Source organism: Tyto alba, unplaced genomic scaffold (assembly GCF_018691265.1).
Source record: "Tyto alba isolate M040663 unplaced genomic scaffold, T.alba_DEE_v4.0 Super-Scaffold_42, whole genome shotgun sequence".
Taxonomy (NCBI): Eukaryota; Metazoa; Chordata; class Aves; order Strigiformes; family Tytonidae; genus Tyto; species Tyto alba.
In genome coordinates this window covers 16,818,820-16,835,566 of record NW_024881318.1, presented here as the reverse complement: position 1 = coordinate 16,835,566, position 16,747 = coordinate 16,818,820, and the positions used below count along the sequence as shown (strand labels likewise).

Genomic DNA, 16,747 nt, shown 5'->3' with positions numbered 1-16,747 from the left:
GCCGTACCCACAGTACCTTGCGCCCGCCTCCGGGGCGGCGACGTCAGCGCCGCTGGGGAGTGCCGGAGGTTGACGAGGGGCAAATGTCGGCGGCGGCGGCGGCCGCGGTAGCCCTGAGGCGGAAGGATCCGGGCGCGGTCGCCGCTCGCTGCGTGGCGGTCTGAGCCGTTTTGCGGTAGGGCCGGCAGCGGCGGGGGATGACGGGAGGTGGTGCCCCGCGGTGGGGGGGGGGGCCCTGACGGCTGAGCGGGGGGGCTCCGCCTGCGGGGACGGAGCGGCGCGGCCCAGGTCGCCGGCCCGTGGGGGCGCGGGGAGGGGCGGGGGGGAGGGCCGGGACTCCGCGGCCGCGGGGGCTCCGCGGCGCCGAGTCAGGGCGGGTGCGGGCGGGGGCCTGCGCGGGCCGGGGCCGGGCTGAGCCGGGCGCGGCGCCGGCGAGAGCGGTGGGTGCAGCCGTGTCCCCGCTTCCCCCCGCCCTCCCCCCATTCGCGGGGCGCTCCGAGGGGTGTGCGTGATCCGGATCGTGAGCGAGGGGAGACCCTGGAGGCGTCCGGGGTTCCCTTTGGCGGGAGAATAGAGAGAGAAGGGGTGGGCTGGGGCGGTGTTTTGGGGGGGGCGAGGGACACGGCAGGAATCGGCGCGTTCGTTTTTCTTTTCTTACTTGGCCCCTATTTTTTTCCTCCCATCAGGGACCCCAAGCATGCACGTATATGGCATGCATGTTGGTGTTTGTTAAGTGTTTGTAAACTTTGACTTGTCTGCGTATATGACAATGGATATAAAGTCAGCAGCTTTAACGGCTTTAGTGTGCAACGGCCGTATCTGGTTTGGAATATCAGAACCGTGCTGACAGTGACATTTTACCGTGAAGGATTTTTCAGCGTTTTGGAAACACCTTCACTGTGAAGGCCTGAAATTGAGGCACTGCCAAAGTATTCTGGTTTTATCCCTAACCATACTAGTTAAAACTTTGCAATCTTTCTACACCATGCTTCAGGTTTATGCTAGGCTTTATTTCAGTAATGCAGCTCTTCATGCTTTTCTCCAAACTATTTGTTTTGAAATTGGTGGGGATGGAAAACTAATTCTGAACACACCTACAACTCCGGTCTTAGTCAGACACTTGCTTGTAAATGCTGTCCTTTGTTTACTGTGTTACGATGGAGAGATGTGCCTATAAATTTGAAGATGGTAATGGACTGTGTGGCAAATCGTACACAACTGTGAAGTCAGATACAGACAATGATGTGACTCAAATTAGCATTTGTATAATCTGAAAAAATAATTTGTGTTAACTGTTTCCAATTTTTAACTAAAGTAATGGAACAGTTGTTAAAAGGTTATTTGTTATTTGGGTGGATCATCAAATGAAAGAGGTGTTTTTTCAGTTTCAAAAAAATAAGATGTTATTAACATCTTATTTAACCCCTTCTGCAGCCACTTTTTTTCTTTGTCAGTCTTTTCACTTTTCTCTATTAATGTATGGGACATTGAAAGATGAACTTGCTGAAAGAGATAAAATCCAATTATTTTTTTAAAAGCTCTGAATTACCAAATAATCTGAGTTTGCCTTAATACAATGTTAGGGTTGTAATCATGTGATTGACTACCTTATTGACACTTATCATTCATTCACACATTTTGTGTGAATGCATTAGTCTGGCAGCCCAGGTAGCAATTTCTGTTCTTTTTTTGAATTCTTACTGCAACTCTACAGCTTTTGTGTCTGATTGGATTTTAATTCTTCCAAGCAAGTTGTTTTCTTCAATGTGTTATTGCCAGAGTACTCCCCTAAACCCACTGAAAGCATCAGTTTCTGTGGTACTTAATGTCCTTTATTAGAGGACAAGGCAGCACCATGTGAAGTAAATAAAATTCCAGTGGTTTTGTACTAATGGTCTCTGCTTGCTTTTAAACACAAAAATCTCTGTGATCCTTGGTCAAGCATTTATCTTTTATTTAGTGCTTCTGTGGAGAACCTAGTCTCCCACCAAATCAGAAAATACTGCTCTTTTGAATGGAATCAGCACAACATTTTATTATTCTTTTATTGTCATCGACAGATACAAAACTTGTTTCTCTGAATATCGATATACAAGCAATTAGGTGTTTAGTCAATTTAAAATCTTCATTGGAAGATAGTTGAAATTACAGGTACTAATAAAATCAATCAGTATATAGACTGACTAGTGTTTCTCAGAAGAATAAAGCTCTGCAAATTATGTTTTGTCATTTAAAGATGGAAGTGCAAAGGTCTTTTAGTATGAGGTAGTTTCTATGAGTCCAAAAGGTTTAATCATGTCTGTAAAATGAAGTATTACTGTAGGATTCTTAACAGCATAGTTTTTCAGACTAGTGCAGGCTTCAGAAGCCTATCACAGGTGTTGTGGCATACTATTTTTCTTTTGTCAAGTGAACTGTGCTGGAAGAAACTCGATAAGAACTAGCAGATTATTACCTGACAGGCAAAAGATCATCACTGAACTGGCCATTGATACTTTGCTGGAGATGGCAGCTTTTAATTTATACTTGCCACTGAGTTGTGAATTCAGCTTGAGATGGCAGTTGCTGTCACCAGATGTGTCTTTCGGTATGCTGTGGCTTTCACTCAGCTTTGTCCATTACTATCTTTGATACCTCTTTCATAGTTTGGTAACTTTCTTGGTGACAGTTTTTTTCAGATGTGATTATGTTGTTTAAAACACAGAGTAACACAAGAAAATCTCTAGCTGCTTGGTTCTTCAAGTGTTTTAACAAATATATAAGATTGCTAGAAAAGTAACTTTTCCAAATGTGTTTGATGATCATCTGAGACTACTTCCAAGAGCAACAACTACAAAAAAGCTGTAGTATTCTAGAAGTGGCTGAGGTACCAAAGATATGAAAACCAGAAGCATGGTGCCTATCTTTATTACTAATTTTTGAAGGACAAGGAGGACTACAGATTGGCAGACTAGTCTACTTGCTTCTGAATTCCTGAAAAATCTGGAACAAAAGCTGTTTGTAACCATCTAGAATTTAATAGCTGAATAAAAGACAACATCAGTTTGTCAAGGACAAATTGTTGAAGTAATCTAATTTACTTCACTGATAGGCCTACTGTATACAAGAGGATCAGCTGAAGTCTTATATTTGGTCTTTAGTAGGACTTTTCTGTTTCTCAGGATTTTTTTGCTGGGGAAGAACAGTTGGGAACAGCTACTGTTTTGATTAAGGAGGACAATCCCTTGTCAGCTACTCTTCATGACTTTCACAAAGTGTTTCCGTAATTAAATAATGTGATTATTAAAACTTAAGAAGGCATTAAGCTTGTAGGCATTGCAGACCCTTTTGAGTGTGGTAGTGGAAAACAAAATGCCTTGAAGATGCACAAGCCTGTGGGAGGGGAAAAGGTATAAATGACTAGAGTCCTGTGCCTGAACTTAAGCAGGAGCAATCAACCACACAAATACAGGATAGAGAACAATGTTGTGTTTCTTGTGGGAAATAATTTGGAGGGCAGAGTAAGTGGGATACATGAAGGGGAGATCACACAGGTTATGCTTCCATTTTTACATTTCAGTAAGGCATGTGAAGCAGTGTTGACCCTCAGTTCAGGCCTTCTCATGCATTAGCTGAGGTACTACATGGGTTCCAGCTCACTGTAGAAGGAAGTGGGTAAGATGGGGAGTGTGTCCAGGGCAGCAATGAGAAGTCTACAGAAAGTATGATACTGGACTGACTGAGAACGATTGCAGCACCAATTAGATTAGTCCGCAAAATGAACAATCTGATAGTAAAACACTTTCCTGCAAAGTTTGAAAAGAATAAAACCATGGTAGAGTCTGATGGAATTTATAAATAAAAGGGTATTGAAGACCACTTTAGTGAGGAGATCAAGATCTTTTCTTAACAGATATGCTCCACTCTTTTTAGCCCTTTTTAAAGAATATAATATTGGAGTGTTATTGTTCTTCTATTTGATGCCATATAAAAGCTCTAACGTTTTTTTTTCATTCTCTGCTGTTTCATTTAGTAACTTGAGTATTTCTGTATGAGGCAGAGTAGTGAGTTAATTTGTAATGTAGATGGTCATAAGCATGGTTAGTCTTGAGGTTGGAAAGGTAATTTAATCCTGTTTGATAGTAGGGAGTCTCCAAGGGAATTAAGTGTGAATTGAGCCCTTTATGGTGCTTGTAAAAAGCTTGGTTTGGACTCCAGAGGATTTCATGTTAGAATTTTGACAGGTATGTCCTATATGGGGGTAACCAAACTCTTAAATTCACAAAAAAAAACTTACTGATTTTGTCTGTTTGAAACAAAGCGAGAAAATGCTAAACTACACAACAAAGTGTCCTTGTCTTTTATTGGTTAAGTTGCACTTCCAGTGCCAGTGTTTCAGTTTTTGATTCTACTTGTATTAATTTGCCTTACTCTCCAGAAATGGAGTATACCAATAGATACTCTTCGCTTCAGAGTGAGGAATTCTGTTACTTTTTGTCATTGTTTAATAGTAGTATCTTCTAAGCAGTTGAAGGTTGTGGAGTACAAGAGAACTCTTCTGAAGTAATTCATGGATCTCAGGAGAACATTGTTTAGGAGATCTGGAATTTCTGCTGATACTAGGGAGCCATGTGCTAGTTGTGAGAAGCCTAAGTAAAATGAAGAAACAGAACTATGGGTAAGGAACTTAACTTCCTTTGAGCTAACAGCCAGGTTCAGTGGCAAATGCTGCTTGCCACAAGAAGGCATGACTTTATAGCCTGCAGTAATATATTATAAGGTCTGATACAAATGATTAGAGTAGCGTGGGTCCCAAATACGGCTGTCCTGTTAGTCAGGATTTAGTTCACAGTAAGAGCTCCTCTCAAGCTTTGCACTTCTCACCTTGTGGATTTTTTTTTTTCCATTTAAGCTGTTTGTGTGGAGAGCTAGTTTTAAGTGGTTTCTTTCCAAAAATTTTGAATTGTAATTTTGAAAATGTGTATACTTTATTTCAAAGCAACTCCTATTAGTCATCAGTTGTAGTCTGGTAAAAATCAGGCCTTTCATTTTGTATTTTGAGATTAAAATAGGAACCAGGTGAAGAGCAGAAAAATGATGTTTATTTGACTGCAAAGTTGCTTTTTGAAAGTGAGTTAAGTTGTGGTAGGACTCAACTCCCTCTCTATTTTACCATATTCAGTACATTTTGTCAACTTTTTGGAAGTTACTTCATGGTAGTAACTGAGTACACTATCTCGCACAAATACTTTTCACCTTGTGTTTTGATAGCAGTTTTTAAAGTGCTACTGTAGTAAAATACTTTGTAGGTGTGACTAATGGAGGGCACACTGTATACATATTCTTTTTTTATTTACACAGAAGAAGGTGTGGCAATAATGGGTACCCAAAGCTATGTATGTCCTATAGCACTGCCTTGATGAAGCTGATACATAGTATTTCTTTTCCATTCATATTTTTTTGGTGGAATTTGTTACTATACTATAAATAAAAAAGCTTGTTTTCTGAGGAAACAAGAATGGTACAATAGAATAGACAAGGACTTCTTTAGAGTGTTTGAGAAATAGGTTAGATATCCTGGATTCATGATTTACAAATGATCTAGCCAAAATATAGTATAGGCAGATAGTAAGGGGATGCTTTGACCTAACAGAAATGCTAATGATTTGATGACCATACTAGATGAAAGGCAGAAGATAAAAAGTAAGTGTATGCAGCTTTGGTAAGAAACAGGAAGGTAACTCAAGCTGATTTTAGAATATGGGATGCTCTGTGTGTAACAGATGATATGAAGTAAACAGACTACTCTTACTATTTGGAAATTACATGTGAAAGTAGCAAAATGAGGGAAAACAAATCTCTGGGGAAGAATCACAGAATAATTGTCCTGTATGTCCTCAAGGAACTACTAGCATCACAAGCTCTGTAGTATTTTAGTGGAAATAAGACAGTTTTCATTGCTTAGTGCCCTCATCCATATCGGTAAATATACTGGTTAAGCAGTGTACTGAGAGGTTAGTAAAAGAAATGGTTCACTTTAAATTCTGAAGGGATTTAAAAGTAAATAGAGGGAAATTTTAGTAGTAGCATTTCTTTTAAATCTCTGAAGTTCCAGTGAAAAGTGAAAGCACTGAAAATACAACAGTGGGGAAGCCATAGCAAAAACTGTTTTGGTTAAATCAAACCAGTTAAAATGATAACCTTGGTGGAGAAGCAAGTCAGCCTGACCAGAGCAATAATTTTTTATTTTTTTTTAATGTGTGAGGTGCCTGTGGTAAAATGATACTTATTGAAAGGTTAGAAGCAGTATAACTAACAATGTAACAAGTCAGTGAAAATTTCTCTAATAGATCTGTGCAGCTCACTGGCCCTTTGCACAATAGCACACCTGTATGAAGAGTTGTATACTTTCTAGGCACTCTTAGCAGTCCTGGCTATAACACTGAGTAACTAAACACAGAAGGATGAGCAAATCAAAAATGCATCATGGCAAGACAAATAATGAATGAATTGAGGCTTTTGTTTCTCTGAACAAGAACAGAATAGGAGTAGGAAGGTGAATTAGCTATCATGTTGCCTCTTATTACATAAAATTTCAAGCCTAAAAGTAGTCCATCAAGTAGACTAACATGCTTTTCTGTATTTTTATGCTCTGTTAACACACTGTACAAAATTTAAATACATAATTGAGGAATAAACCATTAAAAAAGTTGCTCATTAGCTTTTTAGAAACATGTCATTTAAACATTTAACCATTTGTCCAAATTAGTTGATTTCTTCTAAAAGAAAAAAACAAAAAACAGACAAGAGCCAAATAGATTTTCTTTTTCTTTTAAAATTTATACATTAAAAGTTAGGCTTACAGTCTTATGCAAAGATAGAGATTTGACTTCTGGATCTATTGTATATCAAGAAGATGAAGAGGAGTTTATCTAATACGGTGCTAGAAATGACAAAGTTGTAATGACACAATAGTTTGATTTCTGCAGAGGACTTTAGAGCACCTTGCTGAAAATACTGTTCTTTATCTGATCAGAGTCCTTTTAATGTAAAATAAGAAAAGTCTATTATTATGTTTAAAAATGTCTGTTAAACAGCTCTTTCCTGAGTGAATATCTTCCAGAAATTTTAATGTAATTAAATGTCTGTCTTACAGTTCCAATCTGCTGTAAGTGATCTGTGCTGTGTGACTGGAGTGAACATTCAATAATGAGTGGTGCAGCGTTGGGCCTTGAGATAGTATTTGTCTTTTTTCTGGCCTTGTTCCTACTTCATCGGTATGGGGATTTCAAGAAACAGCATAGGCTGGTGATCATAGCAACATTATTGGCTTGGTATCTCTGCTTTCTTATTGTATTTATACTGCCTCTGGATGTCAGTACGGTAAGAGACTTGTGAGATTTTGTTTAGTTGAATAAAATTTATATGGCACTTTTTCAAAATAATAATTTCAAAAGACAGTATCTTAAACAGCAAATAAATTTTCCAAATAATATTTTATTAAACTAAACACTTGTTAACTTTTTGCATGACAGTGTCTGTGTTTACAATTAATTCTATGTTTTGTTGATCTCATCAGATAACAAATTACTTCAAATTGTTTAAAATTTTTTTTTTGTTTATAACAAATTTGTTTATCTGTTTAGACAACACAATAATACTTCCACTTTTTTACTTACTTGTCTTGCAGATTGCATGTTGTTTCGAGGGTTTATTAGTATAATTGCTCCCAGATGTAAACCTGAAGTACAGGAAATGTCTTTGAAAATGGGACTAAGTATTTTTGAATAAATATTATACCTTTTTTGGTCACTGATAAAAAACTAATTGTCTTTTAGACTATTTATAATCGGTGCAAACTTGCTGTTAACTCCAGCCCTGCAGAAAGTAATGGCTCTTATGTTACTCTTGCTCCAAGGTATGAGCTATATGTTTTCTTCATTAGACTGTTTTTAAAGAAGTATGTAATGATTTGTTTTTAAGTGATAGGACTGTACGGTGTTGTTAAGTCTAATAAATGTTATCTGTGTGATATGACATTTGAAGATTGTAAGCATACAGGAAGCTGAGGGAAGCTGTGAAGAAAAGTGCATTGCATCTATCAGTAGTAGTTATGTAGTAGTTGTAGCTGATTACTCGAGTATTCCTTTTTTTTTTTTTTTTGTCTAAATTTTGTTCTAGATTTCTTTTATTTTGTTGTTAAAGTGATAAAACTAAGCTTTTCAAGCAGTCTTGGTTTTCTATGAGGAGAGGTCTTGGTGATTGCTTATCTTTCCTTTACAATCTTAAAGACTTTAGACCTGAAAATTAATTTTACACCTTATGAATGAAATTAGTAAGCTTGTCTTATATATAAGCTGCATATCTAATTGCTTGTTATATTTGTTTATATATAATAATTGGTGTTATCTGAAAATTACTGTATTCTACCAAAGGAATGATGGCCTGCTCGCTGTCTTCTGGCAGGAAGGAAGTAATCCCTAAAACATGGTGATTTTAGGTGAATGTGGCCTCTTTCTGTGACTGCTCATTCTTTAGCTACATCTTGTGGAGTTTTGCAGTGTAGTTATCTGTAAGATGATTAGAACATTTAAGATGTCATTTGATACATCCATGCAAAATATTGCCAGTTTTGTTGCCCTAAAGTGGAGGCTCCCTGGATGTGGTATATCCATGGAAGAACAGTAAAATGCGAGACTTGGTGACACAACATTTTACTCTTTATTGAAGATGACCTAGTGTATGTTCATTAAACATAGGTAAATACACAATTTGAAATCTATTCAATAGCCTTTCAATTCACCTATAGTTTCAGAAGATGCTGGTGAATGTTATACTATAGTATATGACTTCAGTATATCAAATAGAAATACACATTTAAGTAGTAATTGAGCAGATACTGTGTTGGTGCAATTCAGATCTTAAAAGTTTGAAACCTTTAGTCACCCTACCTGTTGTTCTGTGGTAATTTGATAGTTTTGAAAATATTTAGGCTGCGTACGTAAAAACTCATAACTCAGGCTTAACTAGTTTGACCCTGGAAAACACCAATTATTTCTCAATAGATACTCCTGTTAAATTGACTGTATTGCCCTTTGACTCACCATTGCTTCATTACCCAGACAGGTGTGGGGAAAAAACCCGAAGTGTCATAGTGTGGATGGGTACTTTGTCTTTTGCTTTTCTTTTACTAAAAAGGCTGTCATGGCTTTTCTGGTCTTCTGAAGGAAACACTATGTATCAGAAAAGTATTGGCTCAACAAATCAAAGTTTATATAAACCTGACTAAATCCATCTAGGTGACAGGAGAAACAACTAGGTGATGGGGTCTCTAGATATTTTTTTAAAACCTGCTGCACTAACTAAAGTTGAATGGTCTTCTGTCTACAGAAATGTTTTTTCTTTCCATGAAGAAAGTAATTCCTGCCCAAAACCAAAAATTGTAACCTTAAATTGCTTAATTGCTTAGTTTTCTTTAGTCTTTGAGCTACTGTTTTTCTTTCTCTAAGAAATCTGCTTTGTCCAGGTGTTTGTGATGAGGAGAATGATAAATATTTTTAAGTAGTGATTCAATTTATTTTCTTCTGATATGATTGTAGCGTATACTCAAATAGTACTGTATTACTTCTATGATATTTTCAAAGACCTTTCTAGATAGGGGAATTTATAGAAAATGTTTTTTATTCTCTTGGCCCTATAACTAACAATAATCTTCTTTATATTGTTACAGTAAGCAAAAATGTTTCAAACCCTGGAGTTATATTCCTAATGGAATTATGCCAATTTTCTGGCGTGTTGTATATTGGACGTCTCAGTTTTTAACATGGTAAGGAAGGCAAAAGAATGACGGCCTATGATACAGGTTTAGCTTCTAAGTACGTCATCTTAACAGTCATATACTCTTTAAGAATATATATCGCTATTCCACAGAGCTATCTAATCTTACATTATTTTCTAGCAGGGAAATTTCTCTGATAATTACTGAACTAAATTGTGCCTACATTTTTTTTTTGCTCCTTTTCAGGTGGCAGCCATTTACTCTTGGTTCACTTTTATAGTTTATATGGAGCAATATACATATAGAGGTGTTTACGGATAGATTATCTGAAAAAAACAAAACAAAAGAACAGTTTTAGGCAACCAGACACCAAAATTATTCCATGAATAAGTTTTGTAATTTTTGAGTAATATTGTAATTATTTGGTTTTATTGGATATGCTTTATAAAGCTGTTGATATAGCTACAGCAAACACATTGTCTGTGCTTTTGGGTTAGACTGATACGTGGTTTCTGATATCTGTCATTAAATAGTCTTTTTGGTAGATCAGTCAAGAATATCAGGGTTGGTAGCAAGTTACAGATTAACACAGATTTTTTTTATAGTGAAGCTAACTGTATTCGTTTTGTCTGCAGCTTGTTTAAGATTTGCCATTTGCCATCAGACCAGTCTTAGGTTAAACTGCCCTGTCTTTTTTTTTTTTTTTTTTTTCTTTCCTGGTTGTTGGCTGATGTGGTTTGGTTTTGTTTGCTTTCTTCCTAGGATTCTCCTACCTTTCATGCAGTCATATGCTAGATCAGGAGGGTTCTCCATTACTGGAAAGATTAAAACTGCGTTGATTGAGAATGCAATCTATTATGGCACTTACTTGCTGATTTTCGGAGCATTTTTAATATATGTGGCTGTAAACCCAAACTTCAATTTACAGTGGTAAGAATAATGTTGCAAGCAGTTGCATGAGTTCTTATGAAATTATCACAGATAATCTCTTCTGTAGATGAAATGGGTCTTTTTTAAAAAACAATTTTAGTTGGCCTGATTTTTGCTAGGCAGTTGGAAAGCTTTGCTAACTTTTTTGGTGGAAAGTGTATTTTTGACTATAGAAATTTGTCTTTTGGTTTTCTGATTTTGATATTTATGCCAGAGGAACCCTCTTATATTCACAGTGGGTTATTTTTCTCCCTACAAATGCATTTGCAAAGTTAGTGCAGAAACTTTCTCAGTGTTTTCAGAATAACATCCCTCAAAGTCTGTGTCAGTATATTCTGTGTGGCACTTGTGTCTACTGTAGATTCTATTAAAGACAACAAGTTAAGTTAAAATAATTGGTACTTCTAACATTGCTAATGGTCTTCCATACTAGATACAGTAGTAAACACTGTCATGTAATTCCTTGTTGCCTTCAACTTCTACTTCTGAATACAAATCCCGGGTTCAAGGCTGTTTCTTATAATGACCGCCCTTACAGTGTTTTGACCTCACTTTCAGTAAGTTTGCTAAGTTTGTATTGTTCCCTAAAGGAACATATTCCTTTGAGAACAAACATTTTTATCTTCCCTCCAGAGGGCACGGAAACATGAGAGATACAGAAAAATCATGGCATCTTTAAATGTGGCCAAATAGTAGACTGACCCTTGGCAAGAATTACAGGTGATATTAAGTCTGTTCCCGTAAACTTGAAAGCCATGTTGGTGCATAGATACTTCAAGGTTGCTTTCTTACACGTGGGGTAGGAGGATGTTGTCTGTTTGTTTTTTCTTTTATGTTTTTGCTATTTTTTTTTTCCATAGGAACCAACTTCAGACTATTGGTATAGCTGCTGCAAACACATGGGGTCTCTTTCTTCTTGTATTGCTTTTGGGTTATGGTTTGGTAGAAATTCCTCGTTCTCACTGGAATGGGGCCAAGAGAGGTTATCTACTCATGAAGACCTATTTCAAAGCTGCCAAACTGATGACCGAAAAAGCAGATGCAGAGGAGAATTTGGAGGATATTATGGAGGTAAGTGACTAGTTTTTGCTATGAAATAAGTGAAGACTGTTGTTAATCATCTCTGAATTTCTGGGTGTTAGGCACTTGTGGCAGGAAAATATAAGTAGCATGAATTTACTGTGAAGTATCAATAAATTAAGAAAATTACCATAGTGTGCCACCTGATGGCACTCAATCCTGTGTGAAAATCAAAGGAGAAATAGTCACTGATGTGAAGAACTTGGCAACGTGATAGCCATGGCAACTTGATAGCCATTTTTTGTTGATTTTGATGCTTTTATTGACACTTCTGGAGTAATATCAGACAATAATGAAGTAACATTCCACACTGAACTTGAAAATACAGTGTACAGATGTCTAAGCAGTGTTCATGGAAGCTGTATGTGTTTGCTTTCATTCTTGACTCCCAGTACATTTCTAGAATCTTGAGCAGAGTTTCCAAGCTGGATTGGCAGGACCATGCTGTGTGGCTTTTGAGAAGATAATATATAGATCATTTTTTCAAACAGTTTGAGTGAGCAATAGGCTCAAATACAGTTCAAGAATAGAATGGAAGTGCAACCCATTCAATAGCTATTCCCTGTTCTACTGCTCTGATACCATGGCTCGGAAATAATACTTCTGAAGAGTTGTAGGGTAGGGCAGTAACTCCTTCTGTGATTTTAAAAACTGGGGTTACATTTCCCCTTTTCCAGTCAGTGGGAACTTCACTGTACTACCACAGCTTCTCAAATACGATGGATAGTGCCTTAGCCACTTCATCTGCCAGTTCCCTCAGGACCCATGGATGCATCTCATCAGGTCCCATGGGGGGACCTCACTGTTCACCTCCAGGTTCCTCAGATGGTCTTGAGTCTGATCTTCTCCTACAGTGGGTGGTTCTTCATTCTCGTGGTCCCTGCCTTTAACTTCTGTGACTTGGGCAGTGTGGCTGGAGCCCTTGCTGGTGAAGACTGAGGCAAAAAAGCCATTGAGCACCTCAGTCTTTTCCATGTCCTAGGTAACCAGGTCTCCCGTTTCCTTCCAGAGGGGGCCGACATTTCCCCTAGTCTTCCTTTTATCATGGACACACCCATAGAAGCTTTTCTGTTGCCCTTGTTGTCCCTAACCAGATTTAATGCTATCAGGCCTTTGGCCTTCCCAACCTGATTTCTGGCTGCTCAGACAGTCTCTGTATATTCCTCCTAGGCTACTTGTCCTTGCTTCCACCCTCTGTAGGCTTCCTTTTTATTTCTGAGCTTGTCTCCTTGTTCATCTGTGCAGTCCTCCTGGTTTTCTTACCTGCCTTTCTCTTTGTCAGGATGCATCGCTCCTGACCTTGGAGGAGGTGATCCTTGTCCTGTCTCACTCAAAAGAGGGAGACAATGACACAGATTACTAAATCCGCAACAGAGTGGACAACAGTGAGATAAGTCTTGAAGTCCGTACATAAACATTTATTAAATTCCCACAGTGTATTAACTGGATACATGATAATTGACTAAGTATGGTAGCTGGAGGAGTGCTGATGCCCACTGAGATTTCAGGGACTCTCCAGCTCCACATGCCCTGCCTGTGTGCAGGTGAGCAGGGGGTGGGGGGAGCACAGCTAGAGTGCTGGGCCCGGATTGGCCAGTATTCCATGTCATGTGACATTATGGTCACCATATAAAGGAAGAAGTGGGTGCTCTCACTTCCAGGAGTGTTGCCATGGTGTCTGTGTGTTTCAGGATTGCTAGCCGGGGGCAGGCGGATGTTGTTCAGCGGGTGGTGAGCAATTGTATTGTACATTACCTGTTTATACTGTCACCATATTATTTTATTACTCTTATGAAGCTGTTTCTATCTCAACCCGCAAGTCTCCCTTTGCCCCTCCGATTCCCTCCTCATTCCCAAGTTGGGGAGGGTGGGTGAGCAGCTGCGTGGCGTTTGGCTGCTGACCAGGCTCAAACCATGACAGTCCTTTTTGGCACCCAACGTGGGGCACGAAGGGTTGAGATAACAACAGACTTGATCTGTGTGTGCTAGCAAATTTGTTATAATGCTGACTGTCCATCCTGTTATAATATCATTCACTTGGCTTCTAGAATTGTGTTTTTTGTTGTTACAGTTGTGTTATACATCACATTACTTACCATATGTAGTCCCCATGCTGCTGCTTATTACCCGTGGAAATTGGATTAAGATTTTTGCCTTGCTGTATTATGTAACATTAATCTATGGCATGATAAAATTGTCAGTCCTGAGAGTAGTGGGGCATTTGCACTCATCATGGTCATAGTCTGTGTATACTGGGGGGGCACCTAGTGGAATGGGTTAGTAACTACACCCTCCACCTTTTCTCCTTGGAGAGCCCACCCAAGGCGCAAATACCTTCTTCCATCTTCCCTTTCTCCAGGCTACTTGCAAGTATGCTTGAGAATGCTGAGAGTTCTGAATATCTGTGGAATGCTCATATTAACGTTGTTGTCTTGTTACTGGGAGCTGTTGTGTTCCTGAATGTGGTTCAGGTTTTGTTTAGGGCTAAGCAACTGTTTCTGAATACCACTCAAAGGCCTACCCCAAGGTTGGACAGTTGTGGGGTGGCTGGGAGTGTGGGGTAGCATGGGCAGGTACCTAGGACAGTGGGGACCTCCAGTGTTTTGGAACTTCACCCCTGAACAAGTGCAGGATCCTGAGGAACTAGTAAAATATTTAGAAAAGGTGTGTTGTCATCATGGTACCTCAGGAGAGACGCAGATCATTACAACATGCTGGGGCCTGGCCCATGCCTACAGAACCCTGCTTGCCACTATGCAGTATCCTCAAAAAGAAGAGGTGTCTGCATCTGAGAGCAAAACAACGGGAACTGCAACCACTCCAACACCTCCACCAGACACTGCAGCCACTCCAACTCCAGCAACAGGCACTGCAGCCAATCCGACCCCTACGATAAGTACTGTAGGTGAATCGGAGAATCAATCCACGATGGTGTCAGTTGCTCCCATGCAGAAGAAGAAATACACTAAAAAATAACCTCACATTGTAAAAGATGATGATGAACCAGGGCCATCACAAGAACAGGAGGAGGAGGCAGAGCCAGTGGTAATCACCCAATCTCTATCCCTGAGTGAACTATGAGATATGCAAAAGGATTTCAGCCGCCATCCAGGTGAACACCTCATTACTTGGCTGCTTCGATGCTGGGATAGCGGGGCCATCAGTGTGGAATTAGAAGGTAGAGAAGCCAGGCAACTGTCCAGGGGCGCAGGCATTGACAAGACTATTGGAAGAAAGACACAAACACTCAGCCTTTGGAGACAACTTCTGTCAGGCATGAAGGACAGTTATCCCTTCAAGAAAGATCTTATATGTCATCCAAGTAAGTGGACCACCATGGAGGGAGGCATCCAATACCTGAGGGAACTCGCTGTGCAGGAGATGGTTTATTATGACCTGGACAATGCACAGCTACTCATAGACCCAGTTGAAGTCATATGCACCTGGCCCATGTGGCAGAAATTTGTACAGTTCCATCATCCCATTCCAATGTATTAGCATTATTGGACTGGAGAGACAAAGAGGGACCAACTATGGATGACTTGGCTCGCCGACTCCGGCACTACGAAGAAAGTCTCTCTTCCATCATCGCGGCTGTGGAAAAACTATCACAAGAAGTCCAACAACTCAAAGAGGACATGTCCTACTCTCAACCTGCACGGACTAAGGTCTCAGCTGTCAGGAGCAAACAGCTCCCTACTCAAGCGAGACGGTATACACCACGGGGGAACCTATGGTATTACGTGCGTGACCATGGAGAAGACATGAGGAAATGGGACGGGAAACCCACCTACCTTCTAAGAGAGTGGGTTCAAGAGTTGGAAGTAGGAACGGCTACAAATCAAGATTCTTCCAGGAGAAGTGCCGTTCCAGTCTCTGCTAATCAGTTACCCAAACCACATAGAAGAGTTGACTTTGCTCCTGATCCTGTGAGGAGAACTTCCAAGTCATACTTACAAGAAGTGAGTAACCAGGATGAGACTGAAATTCACACAGACCGCCCTAACCTCTTCATTGATAATTGATACTATGACCAGCATTAGAGGAGCCCTGCCTCCAGCCGGGTAGAGGAGAGGGACAACTGTGTTTACTGGACCATGTGGATTCGATGGCCTGGCACATCTGACCCCCAGACTCTGGTGAACACTGGTGCCCAGTGCACCCTGATGTCATCGAATTTTAAAGGAACAGAGCCTATTTGTATTTCGGAAGTGACAGGAGGTACTCAACAGCTGACTGTGGTGGACGCTGAGTTGAGCCTAGCTGGGAATGAGTGGCAAAAGCACCCCATTGTGACTGGCCAGGAAGCTCCATGTATTCTTGGTATAGATTATCTCCAGAGAGGGCATTTTAAGGACCCAAAAGGGTACCAGTGGTCTTTTGGTATAACTGCCTTGGAGACAGAAGAAATTAAACAGCTGTCCACTCTGCCCAGGCTCCCAGAGGAGCCTTCTGCCGTGAGACTACTGAGGGTTGAAGAACAACAGGTGCTGATCGCTACTACAACTATGCACCGATGGCAATATTGCACCAACCGAGACTCTGTAGTTCCCATCCACCAACTGATTCATCAACTAGAGAGCCAAGGGGTGATCAGCAAGACTCACTCACCCTTCAACAGCCCCATATGGCCAGTGCGGAAGTCTAACGGAGAGTGGAGACTGACAGTGAACTATCGAGGCCTGAACGAAGTCATGCCACCGCTAAGTGCTGCTGTGCCAGACATGCTACAGCTTCAGTATGAATTGGAGTCAAAGGCAGCCAAGTGGTACGCCACAATTGATATTGCCAGTGCCTTTTTCTCAATCCCATTGGCAGCAGAGTGCAGGCCACAGTTTGCGTTCACCTGGAAGGCTGTCCAATACACCTGGAACCAACTGCCCCAGGTGTGGAAACACAGCCCTACCATTTGCCGTGGACTGATCCACACTGCACTGGAACACGGTGAAGCTCCGGAACACCTGCAGTACATTGATGACA

At 40.2% G+C, this 16,747-nt stretch overlaps 1 protein-coding gene across 1 annotated transcript in view; it reads left to right on the top strand.

Moving 5' to 3' along the window:
• The first annotated feature begins 61 nt into the window (after positions 1–61).
• The window catches only part of LMBRD2 (LMBR1 domain containing 2), a 40,670-nt gene continuing 23,984 nt past the window's right edge, over positions 62–16,747 (top strand). Inside the window, 6 exon segments of the mRNA XM_042804601.1 lie at positions 62–175; positions 7,136–7,362; positions 7,818–7,897; positions 9,710–9,805; positions 10,520–10,687; positions 11,548–11,758. Of these exon segments, the coding sequence (XP_042660535.1) occupies positions 7,189–7,362; positions 7,818–7,897; positions 9,710–9,805; positions 10,520–10,687; positions 11,548–11,758 (729 nt within the window). The 5' untranslated portion in view covers positions 62–175; positions 7,136–7,188.